This window comes from Ursus americanus, chromosome 6 (genome assembly GCF_024610735.1).
Source record: "Ursus americanus isolate L20-20 chromosome 6, mUrsAme1.1.p, whole genome shotgun sequence".
Classification (NCBI taxonomy): Eukaryota; Metazoa; Chordata; class Mammalia; order Carnivora; family Ursidae; genus Ursus; species Ursus americanus.
In genome coordinates, this window is record NC_142132.1 from 30,726,635 (window position 1) to 30,743,484 (window position 16,850).

General features: G+C 38.7%; 1 protein-coding gene across 1 annotated transcript in view; it reads left to right on the forward strand.

The window, feature by feature from the left end:
• TM9SF3 (transmembrane 9 superfamily member 3) overlaps positions 1 to 16,850 on the forward strand; it is a 70,639-nt gene that overhangs the window by 18,415 nt on the left and 35,374 nt on the right. Inside the window, exons 3-7 of the mRNA XM_045784980.2 lie at positions 1,877 to 1,999; positions 5,014 to 5,174; positions 6,209 to 6,286; positions 13,056 to 13,187; positions 15,347 to 15,513. Coding sequence (XP_045640936.1) covers positions 1,877 to 1,999; positions 5,014 to 5,174; positions 6,209 to 6,286; positions 13,056 to 13,187; positions 15,347 to 15,513 — 661 coding nt within the window. The remainder of the gene's footprint in view (positions 1 to 1,876; positions 2,000 to 5,013; positions 5,175 to 6,208; positions 6,287 to 13,055; positions 13,188 to 15,346; positions 15,514 to 16,850) is intronic.

Sequence of the window (16,850 nt, forward strand, 5' to 3'; positions counted from 1 at the left end):
CATACATAAAACCGCCACATTGTTAATGGCGATTGTCAGTGACTGTCTGATTTTAACAGCAAGGGATTTGGTGGCTTTGCAGTGTTTCACTGTGAGGTCTCCCACAGCCGTTTGTTGCTACCGAAGCCTGGACCTTCCTGTGGTTCTCTTTTTCCCCTTGTTGCTGTAGTTGCCTGCTGCCCTTTGTGCAGTGTTGCACTCCATGGAAATCCTGTTTGGGGACCTCTTGCTACCGTTTCTCCTAGCTCCTGCTGGAAGAACCCTTTATAGCCACATTGTGGCTTAACCCTCCCTCCATTCTCTGCTCAGGCGTAGTTTTTGCCATTATGAAAATCCTAAATTCCTTGATGCCTAAAAGGGCCTTAATAGAAAGGAAATCTGTATGGGAGCCATTGTTGTTGGAGACAACAAAGTGGTTATCTTCTCCTACTTTGGGAGTAAAAGTATTTCCCTATCCCTCCTTTATGGGACTTCAGTGTTTCCTGCCATCTTCGGTGTTGTGGGCTTGGGGTACCCACTCTGGGCTGAGCTATAATAAGGGGAAGCTGTTCTCTCTTGTTGAGGGTTGGGGAGACAAGTTGGAAGTGTCTGGAGTTACAACTCAGATTGCTGTTTCTCATGGAAATAATATTGTAGTTGGCCACTAATCATGGTTCAGCTGCAGTTTATGTTTAAGAAGTTTTAATCAACATTTAAGAAAGTTAACGTCGTTTCTTGGGGGGAATCGTATTTCAAGTTCTTAATAACCAATGATACAGTACAGGAGAACTTAAACAGCTGTGCTTTCTTTTTGTATTGTTGTTAAGATTTATCTTTTATTCTCATTGTGTAAGTAATATATGAAAACAATTTAATAATTTCAGTGGACATCTAGAGTGTTGCAGGTTTTTTGGGTTTTGTTTCGTTTAGAAACTAATGACCATAAGCATATTTTTCCAGTTTTATTGAGAAATAATGACATATTTCACTGTATAAGCTTAAGGCATATAGTATGATGGTTTGATTTACGTATTGTGAAATGATTGCCACAAATAGGTGGAAAGAAAAGAAGAGAAGAATGAAGAAAAAAATTTTCTCATTGTGATGAGAACTCAGGATTTACTCTTAAAGACCTTCGTATGTATCATGCAACAGTGTTACCTATAGTCACCATGTTGTACATTGCATCCCTAGTACCTATTTATAAGAACGTTTTGAAAGCACATTTTTGAAAGGTTTATAGGTTAGAGACCATCTGAACAATATTGTGGTAGCAGTATTTTTGAAAGCAGTCAAGAGTGGAAATGACTCATCTCTAGGGGACCTTTGGGTAATTTATAAACAGTGACACCTGCTAGATAGAGGTTTGTATTTTAATCTTTCTAATTATGAAGAGTCACTGGGATTCCTCATAGAATCTGTGGCCTCTAGTGTCTTGCATTTCCAAGAATGTTAAAAATGAGTATTGATCTCAGAGATCTTAAAGCTAGAAGTTGTTCTAATTAGGATCCTATTTTTGAGTTTTTATATATGTTAAACAAAAACTTGCTTATGTATTTTAAGTGTTCTTGTTTTTGTTTTTTAAACCAAATCATCCATTTAAAATTATTTTATAAATGTTCTTATATAGTTTTCTTTATATAAAGGACAATTTTTTCATGTAATAAGATAATCTTGGAAAAGGAAGATGGTTAAATTGTTTTACTTTGAAAAAACCTTCAAACATACATAAAAAGGGAAAGAATTATGTACTGAACCCTCATATAGTTATCACCTGGATTCGACGATTATGAATACAAATTTTACCTTAAGGAAATGTTGGTTTTTTTCTTGCATTATTTTTCCTATAACTGTTTTACAAACCAGTGTGCTAATTTGCAGTTTTTATCTTATGCAGATGATGTGATGCCAGCCACTTACTGTGAAATTGACTTAGATAAAGAAAAGAGAGATGCGTTTGTGTACGCTATCAAGAATCACTACTGGTACCAGATGTACATAGACGACTTACCAATATGGGGTGGGTATTGTATGTTCTGGTTAAAGTTTGGGAATATTTGTGTAATAAGCACGACTTATGTCACCAGTCTTAAGGTGATTGATTGTACTCTGAATCAGGAAGTGTGTTTTCAGTGTTTTTCCACAGAATGATTTTAACCGATTTTACGGTCCCCTTTACTTGAAGTGGTTTTAACATTGCTAAGCCTTGTATGAAACGCCCTCAAAATATAACTTTTAGATACAACTTTTCAGATTCAAGGGATTAAAAGGTATTTTGAACAATCTGAAATAGCCTCCCTTCCCCCATTTTTTTCATATCTTACTTTGACTTATTCTGTCAAATACAAAGGAACTAGATAGGATTTTGAAGTTTTATTTTGGCTTTCTCTCATGTGGAGCTGGTGGTATGGTTTTTAGATAAGACAGTCTCCTGAATTCCTTGTTTCACTAGTTCCTATGTTATTTTCCAAAACACTATCTGTTTAAAATTTTTTTCATTTTTTTTTTAAGATTTTTTTTTTTAAGTAATTTCTACATGCAGCGTGGGGTCAGACTTACAACCCCAAGATCAAGAGTCGCATGCCCTACTGACTGAGTCAGCTAGGTGCCCCTAAAAATGGTTAATGTTTTAGCTCTTATTTATCTCTGTTAATGGAGAGGATCTATGGCATAGTTAATACAGACCTGTGCAAAATCCAAACTTTATTTGTGTTGGACATGATTACATTATTTAAGTCGTTGGTTTTTTTGTGTTTTTTTTTAAAGAATATATTTACATGTAGCTTTGCAGGAGAATGATATTAGGGAAAGGAATTACATCTGTGTACTGTTGAAATGAGTTATAAACATAGCAAGTCAGTCTAAAGTAAGTGAATATTCTAAAAGGGGCGGAAAAAAAAAAACCCCGGGTAGTTGCATACTTACTGCAATTGGCAGGGCATTTGGGGACCACAGCTGCTCTTCATCCCTTTGTTTCTCATATGGGTGACAGCTTGCAAGGCACAGAGCTCTGCCAGATGTGTACTAGTGAGTGACTGGGTAGGGAGAGTCCCATAGCTGGTTTGGCTGCATTAAGATGGTGAACTTGTTAAGAATCTGATTAAATTATTTTAAATGCAAAGCACAGCCAACTATCAGCCAGCGTGTTTGATCATATTATTCTCTTAGTTTTTTTTTTCCTTCCCCTTTGGACACCTGTTCTTTGTATAATGAATATTCGAATTCTTAAAATTGTTAGCAGACTACTACATTCATGAGCAGCAAACTGAAATACTGAAAATATCAGACCAGAGTTTAATGTAGTGCCAAGATAAAATTTGTAAGAAAGTCAATCTCAAGATATAATTGTATGCATCATTGCTACTCTGTTGCATGTTAATTAGGTATAAATAGTAAGCGTTTCATATAAATGACTGTAATTAGTATTACATTAACACAGGCATTTCTGTGATCAGCTCCAAGGGTAGCAAGAAGATGTGCTGAATATTCACTCAAGATTTCTGAGCCTGTAGTTCAGGAGAACCCGTTAGTCAGGGTTTCCTCTTTTTTTTTTTGGTGAGAGAGAAGGTTACTCCCGTGTTCTTTTCCATTGCTTTTGGGTTTCTTGTCTGGAACCTTAGGGTTTTTTCAGTCATTTCCGTGGGTCTCCTTAGCAACATGGCAGCTGTGCTTTCCTGTCCTAAAGTAAATCTTTTTTAGCCCTGGGATTCTAGGGTCTGCCATGTTTAGGAGAGTACATTTGGGTGTCCGAGAAGGTCTGAACTATGGGAATTCTTGTCAGAAAAAAAATTCTTGCTTGGCCTTTTTTTGGGGTAAGTGTTTCAGTGTCTTTTAAAAGCCCCATAGAGAATAGCTTCTTATTTGGTGTAATTGTGCCTCCACCCCCAGAGTTTTCAGTGTAGATAGGTAAATAAACCTTGATGAAATTATTAGAAGGATTTCATTATCCCTCTGCAACCTCAAACACAATGAAACTGTATTCCTTGAATTTGCATCAGTTTGAGAGAACGACTTTGGTTAATAAGCAAATAATCCTTAATAAGACATGATCTTTTTTCCCCCTAATACTTTAATGAGATGCACTGACCATAGAGGGAAGGCCCTACGTAGTTACTTGTAGTGGATAAGGCTCTTGGGAAGTCTATATGTTTGGGTAGGGAACATAGAGAACAGCTACCACCTGTTGTCCTGACACTGTTTGGGTCTTCTTTCAATATCCCAAACTATGATCAAAATGATCATTTTAGGGGCACCTAGGTCGCTCAGTCGGTTAAGTGTCTTCCTTTGGCTCTGGTCATGATTCCAGGGTCTTGGGATAAAACCCTGCTCAGCAGGGAGTCTCTTCTACCCTCTCCATCTGCCCCTCCCCTCCTGCTTGTGCTCTCTCTTTCTCTCTTTCATATGAATAAATAAAAAATCTTAAAAAAAAAACAAAACCACAATGATCATTTTAAACTAGTGCCTCATTAACATTTCTCTTACGCTCCTTTTGTTTTGATGATTTCCCAAGGAATAGGTCCAGTACTTGAAGCATAAAGAGGAGGCATTTTAAGTTTTGATACTGATACACACGTATGTGCAGCTTAGTTAGGCATATGTAGATCTTAGGTTATTAGAGAAAGTGCTACATTGGGCCTCTGGAGAACTTGGTTTTAATTTTAGTTTGACTACTACTAACTGGGTGACCATGCCAGATGGTGACCATACTTCCCTGAAATTTTCAGGTGTTAGGAAGTATACACATATAAGGTGATAATTATTACCATGAAGGTGATACTCATGACAAAGCAATGAACTTTGAGGATCAAATTAGTGATAGATTATGTTGAGCTGTTCATGGTATGACCATGGTTTATGTTGGCCAAGTCGTTAACAAAGAGTAGAAGTCTAGCCTGTACTTTTGTCCTTTTCTAACCATGAAGAATAATGGTAATATTGCTTGTTTATAAAAACTTTTTTTATGGGCTTTTAGCTTCTAACATATTTTAAACATTAAGTGATATTACCTTATATAAAGTGTTACTTCTTTTGTAGGTATTGTTGGTGAAGCAGATGAAAATGGAGAAGATTACTATCTTTGGACGTACAAAAAACTCGAAATAGGTTTTAATGGAAATCGAATTGTTGACGTTAATCTAACTAGTGAAGGAAAGGTGAAACTGGTTCCTAATACTAAAATCCAGATGTCCTATTCAGTAAGTATTAAAATAATTGTGTACAGGAAGAAGTGTTTGTGACCTAATAGCAATAGTTAAGTGTGTTTTACTACTTCAGTAAATGAAAATAGGGTGCAACAGAATATTACTAAACCTGTATTTCCTTAATGTATGTAAGTAAGCCTCCTAAAAGCAGGGAGATTTGCTTCAGGTCTGTATTAATACGATACAGTTTACGCACTTGCAGGATTTACATTGGCTTCAACAAAGTTTACCGTTGTAACTGAGCAGTTAGGGCTAAGCCAGCCGTGTCTTTTCATGGTTATATTTTTAGATTGCAGTATACCTTGTTGTTTCTCTTTCCTTTTTACTGTTGCAGATAGAGATGATGCTGTATTGAAAATAGCTGGATTGGTATAGTTTACCATGTTTTTGCTTTATCAGTTGGAATAAGATACTCCTGCAGAGTAAGAGCTAGTCAGAGCTCTTTGCAACTGTCAAGTTAATTCTGTTCCATTAGGATTAAAAATAGTGGAAAGAAGAAAAATCTGATGTAGGTAGCCTCTCTCTTCACCAGTTTTTTTCCTGATAGCTAGTGTGAATCCATTGCTAGTAGCCAGTTTTTGAAAGTTTTTTTTAAGCTTATGCATATGTAACTAGTGCAAATGATATTTATGTAACTGAATTTACAAAGAAGTTTGATAATTGTAATAAAATGAATGCAATCTAAAGTCAAAGATGGATAGATTCTTATTTTAATTGGTCTAGTTAATTCAGTTCTTATCACATTAATAGATCAGAGTATATAAGTCAGCAATAGTTAGTAGTCCTTGAAAACTGAAATGATCCCTCTATGTATTTTGGAAGTTTTGTTAATGCAGAGGAAAGTTGGTTAGTTTTTTTTTTTTTCATCTTACGTGTTTCAGCTTCTCAAATTGGCAGTAACTTTCCACCATTTCTCTAGCTTCTTGTTCTAAGTCTGTAAATCTTGCCTAATTTTGCTCAGGGCTTTATTATCAGCTTATTAATTTGTTTACCGGCCTTTATTTTTTAAGTGAAAAATTTTTTTTCAGGTGAAATGGAAAAAGTCAGATGTAAAATTTGAAGATCGATTTGACAAATATCTTGATCCATCCTTTTTTCAACACAGGGTAGGTAAATTGTGTATTTTAAGACATTCATTATGTGCTCAGTTTAACAAACATTAACAAGCATCTGCCATATTGCAGGGCACTGCACTAAGGCCGTGGAGTTGAAACATTGGGCTTGTGGTGATTTCACCTGTGAGCTCAGAGTCCTAGGGTGATAGAGAGTTTGAGGGGAGCAGTTGAAAGCCCCCTTCATCATGCCTGTGCTTTAAACCAGTTTTGAGTAACACAAGGAAAGATACAACAAACCAAAAGCCAGAATTTTACTTTTATTATTAATGATGCTGATACTGAAAAATGTGACTTATGTCTGTGGACAGGTGGCCTTCTTAATATTAAAACTCAGAATTGGGGGTGCCTGGGTGGCACAGCGGTTAAGCGTCTGCCTTCGGTTCAGGGCGTGATCCCGGCGTTGTGGGATCGAGCCCCACATCAGGCTCTTCCGCTGTGAGCCTGCTTCTTCCTCTCCCACTCCCCCTGCTTGTGTTCCCTCTCTCGCTGGCTGTCTCTCTCTCTGTCAAATAAATAAAATCTTTAAGGGGCGCCTGGGTGGCACAGCGGTTACGCGTCTGCCTTCGGCTCAGGACGTGATCCTGGCATTATGGGATCGAGCCCTACATCAGGCTCTTCCGCTATGAGCCTGCTTCTTCCTCTCCCACTCCCCTTGCTTGTGTTCCCTCTCTCGCTGGCTGTCTCTATCTCTGTCGAATGAATAAATAAAATCTTTAAAAAAAAATGAAATAAATAAATAAAATCTTTAAAAAAAAAAAAACCACCAAAAAAACCCCCCTCAGAATTAGACTGATTTCTCACACTCAGTGCTGGACTTCTGTATATGAGCACCTGCCCTTGAGAAACTTAAAATGTGGAGAAACAAAGCAGAATGTGTGAATCCTCTAGGAAGGAACGGATGAGAGTGGAGTGAGACCAGAAACTTTTGCTGGTGGAAGTCTTTCCACATAAAAAGGAACATCAAGACTGGGAAGAAATGCCCCCACTTCCCACCAGCGATGTAAGATGGAGCTCAGACCATAAGTCCACTGGCATCGTTGCTGGTTTTGTACAGGTGGTAGCTTTGGTTCTTTATAGGAAAAAATAGATTTATTTTAGTGGTTCCCTCCTTCAGGGATGGAGATGAAAGGACAACAGGCATAAGGGGATGACTTTCTTCCTGACTTGCCTCTTCTGTCTTTTGATCTGATCTTTTAGACTGGAATTCTGAAGTTTATTGGTACTCTAAGTTTTTATGGTCTAATATTTGTATCATTGCTGCCAGACTTCATCAGAATCTGTCACTACTTCTTAATATTCCTCTAGGTCCGAGCATGCTACTCCTGGACCTAAATTTCCTCCCCGGGGGCGCCTGGGTGGCTTAGTGGTTAAGCGTCTGCCTTCGGCTCAGGGCGTGATCCTGGCGTTCTGGGATCGAGCCTCATGTCAGGCTCTTCCGCTGGGAGCCTGCTTCTTCCTCTCCCACTCCCCCTGCTTGTGTTCCGTCTCTCACTGGCTGTCTCTCTCTCTGTCGATTGAATAAATAAAATCTTTAAAAAAATAAATAAATAAATTTCCTCCCCAGCCTCCACTTCCCCTACCCCCAGTGTGTTCTCTTCAGATGTAGTGTTCATGCAGTCTTGAACGTGGTTGAGGTATAGGCACAAATAACTAAAATGTTTAGATAATATTAGAAAATATGAGGGCTCTCAACTGACATTTCCTACTGGAATACCTGAGCCTGCCCTATTTCTCATGCCATTGGGTATTGATAACTTGGGGGAAAGGCTGCCATTTGGCATTTTCACTAGTAGAGAAATGTACCATATTTCTCCTTCTAGCAGTTATTAATTGAGCACCTGCTATGTGTCAAGCACAGTGCTATGTAAGTGGACTACATTAGAGAATGAAAGCAAAGATCTGCGCTCTCTTGGAGCTTATCCTCCTAGTAGGGGAGACCTGTAATAGACAAAGTAAGTTAAGGGTGTAGTGTGCTTGAAGATATGTCCTTCAGGAGAGAGCAGTGCAGCAGGAGCGCCACAGGTGAGGCTGTAGTTTGAATATGGTGCTCAGGGTAAGCCTCTGAGATGCACTGTTGAGTAAAAACTTGAAGGAGTTGATGGAAATAAGGAATATGGATATGGGGGGCCAGGGAAGAGTACTCCAGGCAGGGGCAACAGCTTTGAAAAGCCTGGGTGGTGGAAACGTGCGGTGGGAATGCGCTCGGTGTGTTCGGTGTGCTTGAGGAATAGCAAGGAGACCAGAGTGGCTGGAGCAGGGTGAGGGGAGGAGTAGTGGATGAGGTCAGAGAGTAGCGGGAGCCAGGTGATCCATGGCTGCTGTGGGGCCTTTGAATGCAAAGAGGGGCACGGTGTGTTTTCCACAGGGTAATGACAAATCTGACTTCTGTTTTAAAAGGATCATTCAGGTTATTATGTTGAAAAGAGGCCGTGTGGCGGGAGGGGAGAAGCAGGGAGATGAGAGGGTATTGCAGCAGTGCAGTGAGAGGGGAAGTGGCTCAGAGCAAGGTGTAGTGGCATAGTTGGTGAGAAGATATCAGATTGTGGGCATATTGTGAAGGGGAGAGCCAACAGGGTTTCCTGATGGGTAGCAAGATAAAGAAAGGTTGACAAGAACTCACAGAGTTTTTGACCTGAGCAACTATTAGATGGAGCTGCCATTACTGAGACAAAAAGTCTGTATTTGGAGGAGACATGGAGGGGAAGCTCAGAGTACAGCGTGGGATATGTTGGTTTTGAAGTGTCTTAAGACATCCAAATGGAGATACTTAGCACCTAGTCGAATATATCAGTCTGGGGTTCAGGAGAGAGGTCTGGGCTAGAGATACAGATTTTGTAGCCACTGGCGTATAGATGGTATTTAAAGCCATGAGATTGGATGCAATTACCAAGGCAGAGTATGTAGAAATAGAAGAGGACCAAGGACTGAGTCCTAGGGGCAGTAAGACAAGATTAGGGAGAGTAGGGTAGACCAGCTTAGGCTCTGAGGAGATCCCAGGAAGGTAGGGGGGAAAGCTTGTGTGGTGTTCTGGAAGCCAAATGAAGAAAGAGTATCTTGGAGGAGACAGAGATTAGTTCTGTTGCTGCTGGGTCAGGTGAGGTGAAAGTGACTGTCGGATTCATTTGGAGTCATTGGTAAGCTTGACAAAGCAATTTGGGGGTAGCGATGGGGCATAATCTGAACAGAGCTGGTATAAGAGCTCAGAGGAGAGGAATTGGAGGCTGCAAGTTTGGCAGCTAAAGGGAGGACAGAAACAGTGTGATAGTCAGTAGGAAGAATGGAGTCGGGAAATTTTATTTTAGATATAAAAAACTTGTTTATACGTGGAAGGGTTCACCAGCGAGTGCAAAACTGACAGTGCAGGAAGGGGGGGAGATTACTGCAGCCTGTTCCTTAAATAGGTGGGAGCGGCAGGGTCTACTGGCTAACAGTAGGGATTGTTTCTAATACTCCAAACTCAGGCTGAGGAGCTCGAGCTGGATACACACTCAGTCTCTGCCACCCACCATAACCGTGGCCACACTGCTCAGTTCCCCAGCTTCCGCCTCCTTCATAGTGAAGCAAGGATTGTGATACTGTGCAGTGTTGTGATGCTCCATTTGATAGTGTATAGAGAGCACTGAGTTCAGTGTTTGACACATAGCACGTGGCACCACTCGGGTATATATCTCTCTCCAGTGTTCTAAGATTTGTGCTGAACCTGGGGTGCTGCTTTTGGGTTAGCAACACTTAGGGGGGCTGGAGCCAGCAGTTCATAGGATTAGTAACCCCTTTGTGACATCTGGTTTATTCTTTTTAAGAAATATTTCCCGTGCTATAATACTTCCAAAATCATAACAGCATTTTGTAATTTTTGGAATAAAAGGATATTACAAAATGTCTGGTTAATGGCAGTACGTTATAATGGGTATTGGTTTAAAGTTTCTATCTTAGATTAGAAAATAGCAGGGAGCTTTGTTGAAAGTTTGCATTTCAGGTGCATTTTTCTTCTTTTTAATTTTTATCTATCTATCTATCTATCTATCTATCTATCTATCTATCTATCTATCTTATTTATTATTGTATGCTAGTCACCATACAGTACATCATTAGCATCTTTCTCATTACTAAATAGTAACTACATACAACTTCTTTTCTCTTAAAAAATTTGATAAATTGAAAGAAGCTAATTTTTTCTCTCATCCTTTTTTGGGTCATTAATTTCTTAGGACGAGAACAATCAAATCTTTGGAAAAGTATAATTATAGACTGCTTTTATAAGTCTTGAATGATACTTTAATGATAAACTTAAATCTCATATAACCCTTTTTTGCAAATATTTCAAATTATAATGCATTCATTATTTCTTTTATAATTTCAGTAGATATTCAATAAATAAATTATTAAATGTAGGAAAAAATGATTTTATAAAGAGACAGAGGCAATTGGCTATCTCCTGTTTTTCAGGGAGAGTCACAGAGTTTGTCCCTTATCTGAAGCCTTAGGGTAGGTAACAGCTAGGGCTGCCGTTCACCCCAGTGCACATACTTAGCATATTAGCCAAAGTTAAAATCTGGCCTAATTGTACAAGACAGTACGCCCTTCATATTGAATACTCTATGTATGTACCTGTAGACATGTAGAGCAGTACATCTATGAATAACGGGATATGTAGATCAGAGGTTTTATGGAGGAGAGGGTTTTCTAATTGGGCTTTAAACAGTAGATAGAATTTACAGAGGTGGATAGAAGTAGATCCCATGTGAGAAGAAATGAGAAGGAGACAGGTGGAAATGAGTGTGCTGTATTTGTGGGTCATCGAAGGAGGATAGGCCCAGCTGGAAGATAGGACATAATGGAAAGAAAGGTTGGCTAGATAAGGTAGCCTTATCTATTGGGGGCGGGGGTGTTACCATCATCACCGCGACACTAGTTTGAAGTTCTGAGAGCCTGAAGAAGTCATAGTAGAGCAAGCCTGGCGCTTCTGGAAAAGTTCACCAGGGTGGGAGGAGCAGGCACCGAAGATGGAGGAGGAGAAGCAGCAGGCCCGTCAGGGAGGATGGTGTAGTGGCAGCAGAGATGAGATGTGACGGGAGAGCAAGGACAGTGGACAGATAATTGACTGCTGAATCAGTTTAAAAGTTCATTGCAGGCCTTTGAGAGAAATTTTATGGGGCAAAGTGAGATTGTGTCGTTTTTAGGAGTAAGTGGGGGAAGAAGCAGAAAGTGTTGTTTCCTCATTTGGAAAGTATTGGCATTGAAAGAAGGGAGATACGGGGTGCCTGGGTGGCTCAGCTGTTAAGCGTCTGCCTTCGGCTCAGGTCACGATCCCAGGGTCCTGGGATCGAGCCCGCATTGGGCTCCCTGCTCGGCAGGAAGCCTGCTTCTCCCTCTTCAACTCCCCCTGCTTGTGTTCCCTCTCTTGCTGCCCCTTTCTGACAAATAAATAAATAAAAATCTTTAAAAAAAAAAAAAAAGAGGGAGATAGAAGATAGGAAAAATGAGGGGACAAAAGATCATGCAAACAGTTTGAAAGATAATAATAGAAATAACAACTTGTTAATTTTTTTAGTGTTTTCCTATGAGCCTAGGCACTAAGCCATACACTTTACGTTTATTATCTTGTTTGAGCCATATAACCACCCCAGGGTGTGGATACCATTGTAGGTGGGGACCTTTGGCAATTGCTAATGCTAGAGAAAGGTGCAAATTTAGGGGTGCAAAATGAGAGAGGGGAAAGCACCTCAAGGAATGAAAGAGATATAGAGCCTAGTAGAAAAATTGATTTAAGAGGGAAACAACTTCTAGGAGATTGACAGAAGGAATGAAAGGCTAGGAGGAAAATGCAGAAAACTAAATGAAATTGGGGCCTTGGTGAGTGAAGAGAAATTTTGGTACTATCCTTGAGGAACTTTTGGGAATTAAAATATAAAGGAATTTGAGGTCAGATGCACTGAATTCTGAGATGCACTCAGAGATACAGTGTACCTTGTGATTATGAACCAGAATCTGGACATAATTCTGGGGCATATGTGTGAGTGAAATCAAAGTCAAGAGTCTTGGGAACATTGGGACACAATGAGGTATCTCATTGTTCTCTGTACCGTGGAGAGCTCAGGTAGAAGGGAGCGGATAAGGATGGTGACAGGGTGAAGAAGATGAACTGGAGCAAGGGAAGTCTCTCATTCCGGAGGGTGGCCCAGATCCATGGCAGTCAACTATGATGGTTCAGTCTTTGGAATTTTGAGGAGGTTTCCAGGTTGTTGCTCAGTTCGAGGGAAGGAAAGTAACATTTATTGAGTATGTGCTGCCTGTGCCAGACATGGTATCATACTTTTTATACATGTTATTGAGCCATATAAATGAGGATAATATTATTTTCTTCCTTTTTGATATAGGAAAGTTGGGGTCACGTAGCTAGAAATTGGCAGAGTCTGGGTTAAAACCCAGGCCTGTTTGACTCCAGATCCCGTGTTCTTTCTGTGTGATGCTAAATAGCATATGTCATGTGGTCCAGTTGTACTTTATTTGTACAATAAAATTGATTGTGAAAATATGTGTATACGAGATCATGTTTTTAATGCATCTGAAGTTTACTGTAAAGAAAGCCAGTCTCTTTGCATTGTGAATACTCACCACAGTGTGTCTTAAGTTTTGATTTTTATGTAAAAGTTTAAAAAAAATTTTTTTTTTTGCACTGACATGCTACTGTCATCACGAAACCTATGAATTTTTTGACTGAGACTTCATGTCAGTGATATCTTATTTTCTGTTATTTTAGATTCATTGGTTTTCAATTTTCAACTCTTTCATGATGGTTATCTTCTTGGTGGGCTTAGTTTCAATGATTTTAATGAGAACTCTAAGAAAAGATTATGCCCGGTACAGTAAAGAAGAAGAAATGGATGATATGGTAAGTGAACATTTTACATTGTATTTATAAAAATGGTTTAACTCAGTGGTACTTTGAATGTTGGAATGTAGGTTCCATGAGTTTCGGAATTCAGAATTTTCAGGTTTTAGAGAAGTGTGAACTCCCTGAGGGTCTCTAATCAAATATATTAATGTTTTTACATGCTCTGATTACCTGCCCCATAATCAAATATATTTATGTTTTTTTCAGCAAAACATATGAATGTTCACCGTAAGTGAGATAAACAGTACAAATAACCTCTTCTTCACTCTCAAGTTTTGCCACCAAATAAGAATGTGTCAGACTTCTGAAACAAACTTTCGGTTTTCAGAGCTTTAGATTTCAGAATTGCAGCAAAGAAGTTGTAGACCTGTACTGACATCTTTCTAATACTTAAATACTGCAGAAAATTCGGGGAGTGGGTGAAAGGATTAATTTACATTTGGTTTAATAGGTCAGAGGGGAGCTTTGTTTTCTAAATTCTTTTACTGTATTATACACAATGTGGTAAATGAGCAAAAGTGTGTTCTGTAGAATATTAATGGCTGTTCTATGTAGATATGCTCTGTCATTAAGTAAGTTTGGAAAGGAGTTCAACATTAATATTTTAATATGCAAATGTGCATTGTGAAGTATCACAGGGTAGATAAAATATTTGGTGCTTCTCAAACACGTCTGACCAGGATCACCCCCAGCCCCTAAAAAGCCAGATTATCTTAAGGGACTGATATTTCTTAAGAACTACTGCTTTAGATACTTGCTTATTCAGGTTGAAAAGGAAAAATTGAATACTTTTTAAAAAGTGCTATAGACAGTTAAATAATATTTAATAGATAATATATAACTGATATTTTCCTCATGTATTTTCTTAGATTCCAGGGTATAAAGGACTTTTCTGCATTTTTAGGGCATCTACTACTGGCTTCAATCTTCTTTTTCTCTTTTGTTCTCCATCTGGCCCCTTGTATTTGAGCCACAGGTGTGATGTAAATGGCAAGAATAGGAATGTTCAGAGAGCCAGTGTGCTCTTCTCTCATTTTGACCATTTCTTTTATTTATTTATTTATTTATTATTTTTTTTAAATGATTTTTTATTACATTATGTTAGTCACCATACAGTACATCCCCGGTTTCCGATGTAAGGCTCGATGATTCATTAGTTGTGTATAACACCCAGTGCGCCATGCAATACGTGCCCTCCTTACTACCCATCACCAGTCTATCCCATTCCCCCACACCCCTCCCCTCTGAGGCCCTCAGTTTGTTTCTCATAGTCCATAGTCTCTCATGTTTCTTTCCCCCTTCTGATTACCCCCCCCTTTCTTTATCCCTTTCTTCCCCTACCAATCATCCTAGTTCTTATGTTCCATAGATGAGAGAAATCATATGATAGTTGTCTTTCTCTGCTTGACTTATTTCACTTAGCATTATCTCCTCCAGTGCCGTCCATGTTGTAGCAAATGTTGAGAACTCGTTCTTTCTGATAGCTGAGTAATATTCCATTGTATATATGGACCACAACTTCTTTTTTGTTTTTTTATAAAGATTTTATTTATTTATTCGACAGAGATAGAGACAGCCAGTGAGAGAGGGAACACAAGCAGGGGGAGTGGGAGAGGAAGAAGCAGGCTCATAGCAGAGGAGCCTGATGCGGGGCTCGATCCCATAACGCCGGGATCACGCCCTGAGCCGAAGGCAGACGCTTAACCGCTGTGCCACCCAAGTGCCCCTGGACCACAACTTCTTAATCCAGTCATCTGTTGAAGGGCATCTCGGCTCCTTCCACGATTTAGCTATTGTGGACATTGCTGCTATGAACATTGGGGTGCATATGGCCCTTCTCTTCACTACTCATTTTGACCATTTCTTTTTGCTCCTAGACCTTTTCTTTTTTCCATTCTTTGGTATTCTCTGAGCACAACTGGGAGCCACCTTCCTGAGCCTCAGTGAATGCTATAATACTTTGACATTATAAATTATTTAAGGCAGTGATTATTTTAAATTTGAAATGTCTTTTCTAGGTATTTTGAAACACTTTAAATAGCTACAAGTTTGGAGGGATGGAACTTTCAACTGGAATTGTAATTTTTCACTTACTTTATGTATTTTAATTTCATTCTGAATGATTTTCTCTTCTCTCTACATATATATGTGTGTAGGATAGAGACCTAGGAGATGAGTATGGATGGAAGCAGGTGCATGGAGATGTATTTAGACCATCAAGTCACCCACTGATATTTTCTTCTCTCATTGGTTCTGGATGTCAAATATTTGCTGTGTCTCTTATTGTTATTATTGTTGCAATGATAGAAGATTTATATACAGAGTAAGTACATGTATTTAACTTTGTTTTTTCTTGTTCTTAAACATTTTATGTCAATCATAATTAAATATTTGCTTATCCCAATTATCTTAGAATTTAAATAGCATAAATGTTATTATTGCAGATAAATAATGGACAGTAATCTTCAGCTAGACATATATTTTTCTGTTACATGCTAAAACTTACTAGCCTTACTCAACATTTTGGTTGGTTAAAAAGGTTATGTTCCATTAGAGGTATGAGCAGAGTTACTTATAAGCCAGTACTGTTTGACAAAATGAATAGTCATTTTTTTGAAAGCTGAAGATGCAATTACGTTTCTATAAGAAGCACAAGGATTTCACAGTTATTGAATTAGTACTTCATATTTATCTTCCAAACCGGGAGACTCTACAGAGCAGAAGAGAAATAATAATATTTAAGAAATATTTAATATTTATTACATTTATTAATTTTAATATTTAACTGTTAAGTAATAATAGTAAAAAGAGTGGTAGACAAGGCACATAGAAAAATAATTGGATGACTTATCTTACCTTTACATGATTTCTGGTACATTTTTTTCTTTGGGAACAAATTGGTTGCAAGAAAAGTTTTTGGATTATTAGAAAAAGTTGTACATTCACAAAGATCTCCCGTCCCTATTGAGTGGTCCTCTAACCTGTGCTCAAAGAGCTACAACCTCCACGAAGCAGACACATTCTTTTTTTTTTTTTTTAATTAATGATTTTTTATTATATTATGTTAGTCACCATACAGTACATCCCCGGTTTCCGATGTAAAGCTCGATGATTCATTAGTTGCGTATAACACCCAGTGCACCATGCAATACGTGCCCTCCTTACTACCCATCACCGGTCTATCCCATTCCCCCACCCCCCTCCCCTCTGAGGCCCTCAGTTTGTTTCTCATAGTCCATAGAAGCAGACACATTCTGAGCCTGGGTGGCAGGGGTTATAATTCAGGCACTTCAGACACTGCCCCGTGAAGTTCTCTGTCAGAATGACACTTGTTTCCAGTTACACCTCCTCTATTTCAGTTCTTAATGCAGTCTTTCTTATATATGCCTGGCATTTGGTGGACAAACAGTAAATTGTTGCTGAAAGAATGGCTCTTGATTTTTATGTTAAATATTTAACGATAATAAATTACTGTTTCTTCCTCTAGACCAGAAGCTCCTTGAGAGCAAGGACTCCATCTTAATTTATCTTTGAATTCTCAAAATACCTACTTAAACATGTAGAAGGTATTCAGTGCTTATAAGCTGAAGTGAATGTATTAATCAGTAAGGCTGTTTCTCTGTAGTTTCTGCTGTATTTCTTTAATGTAACCATTGCAAT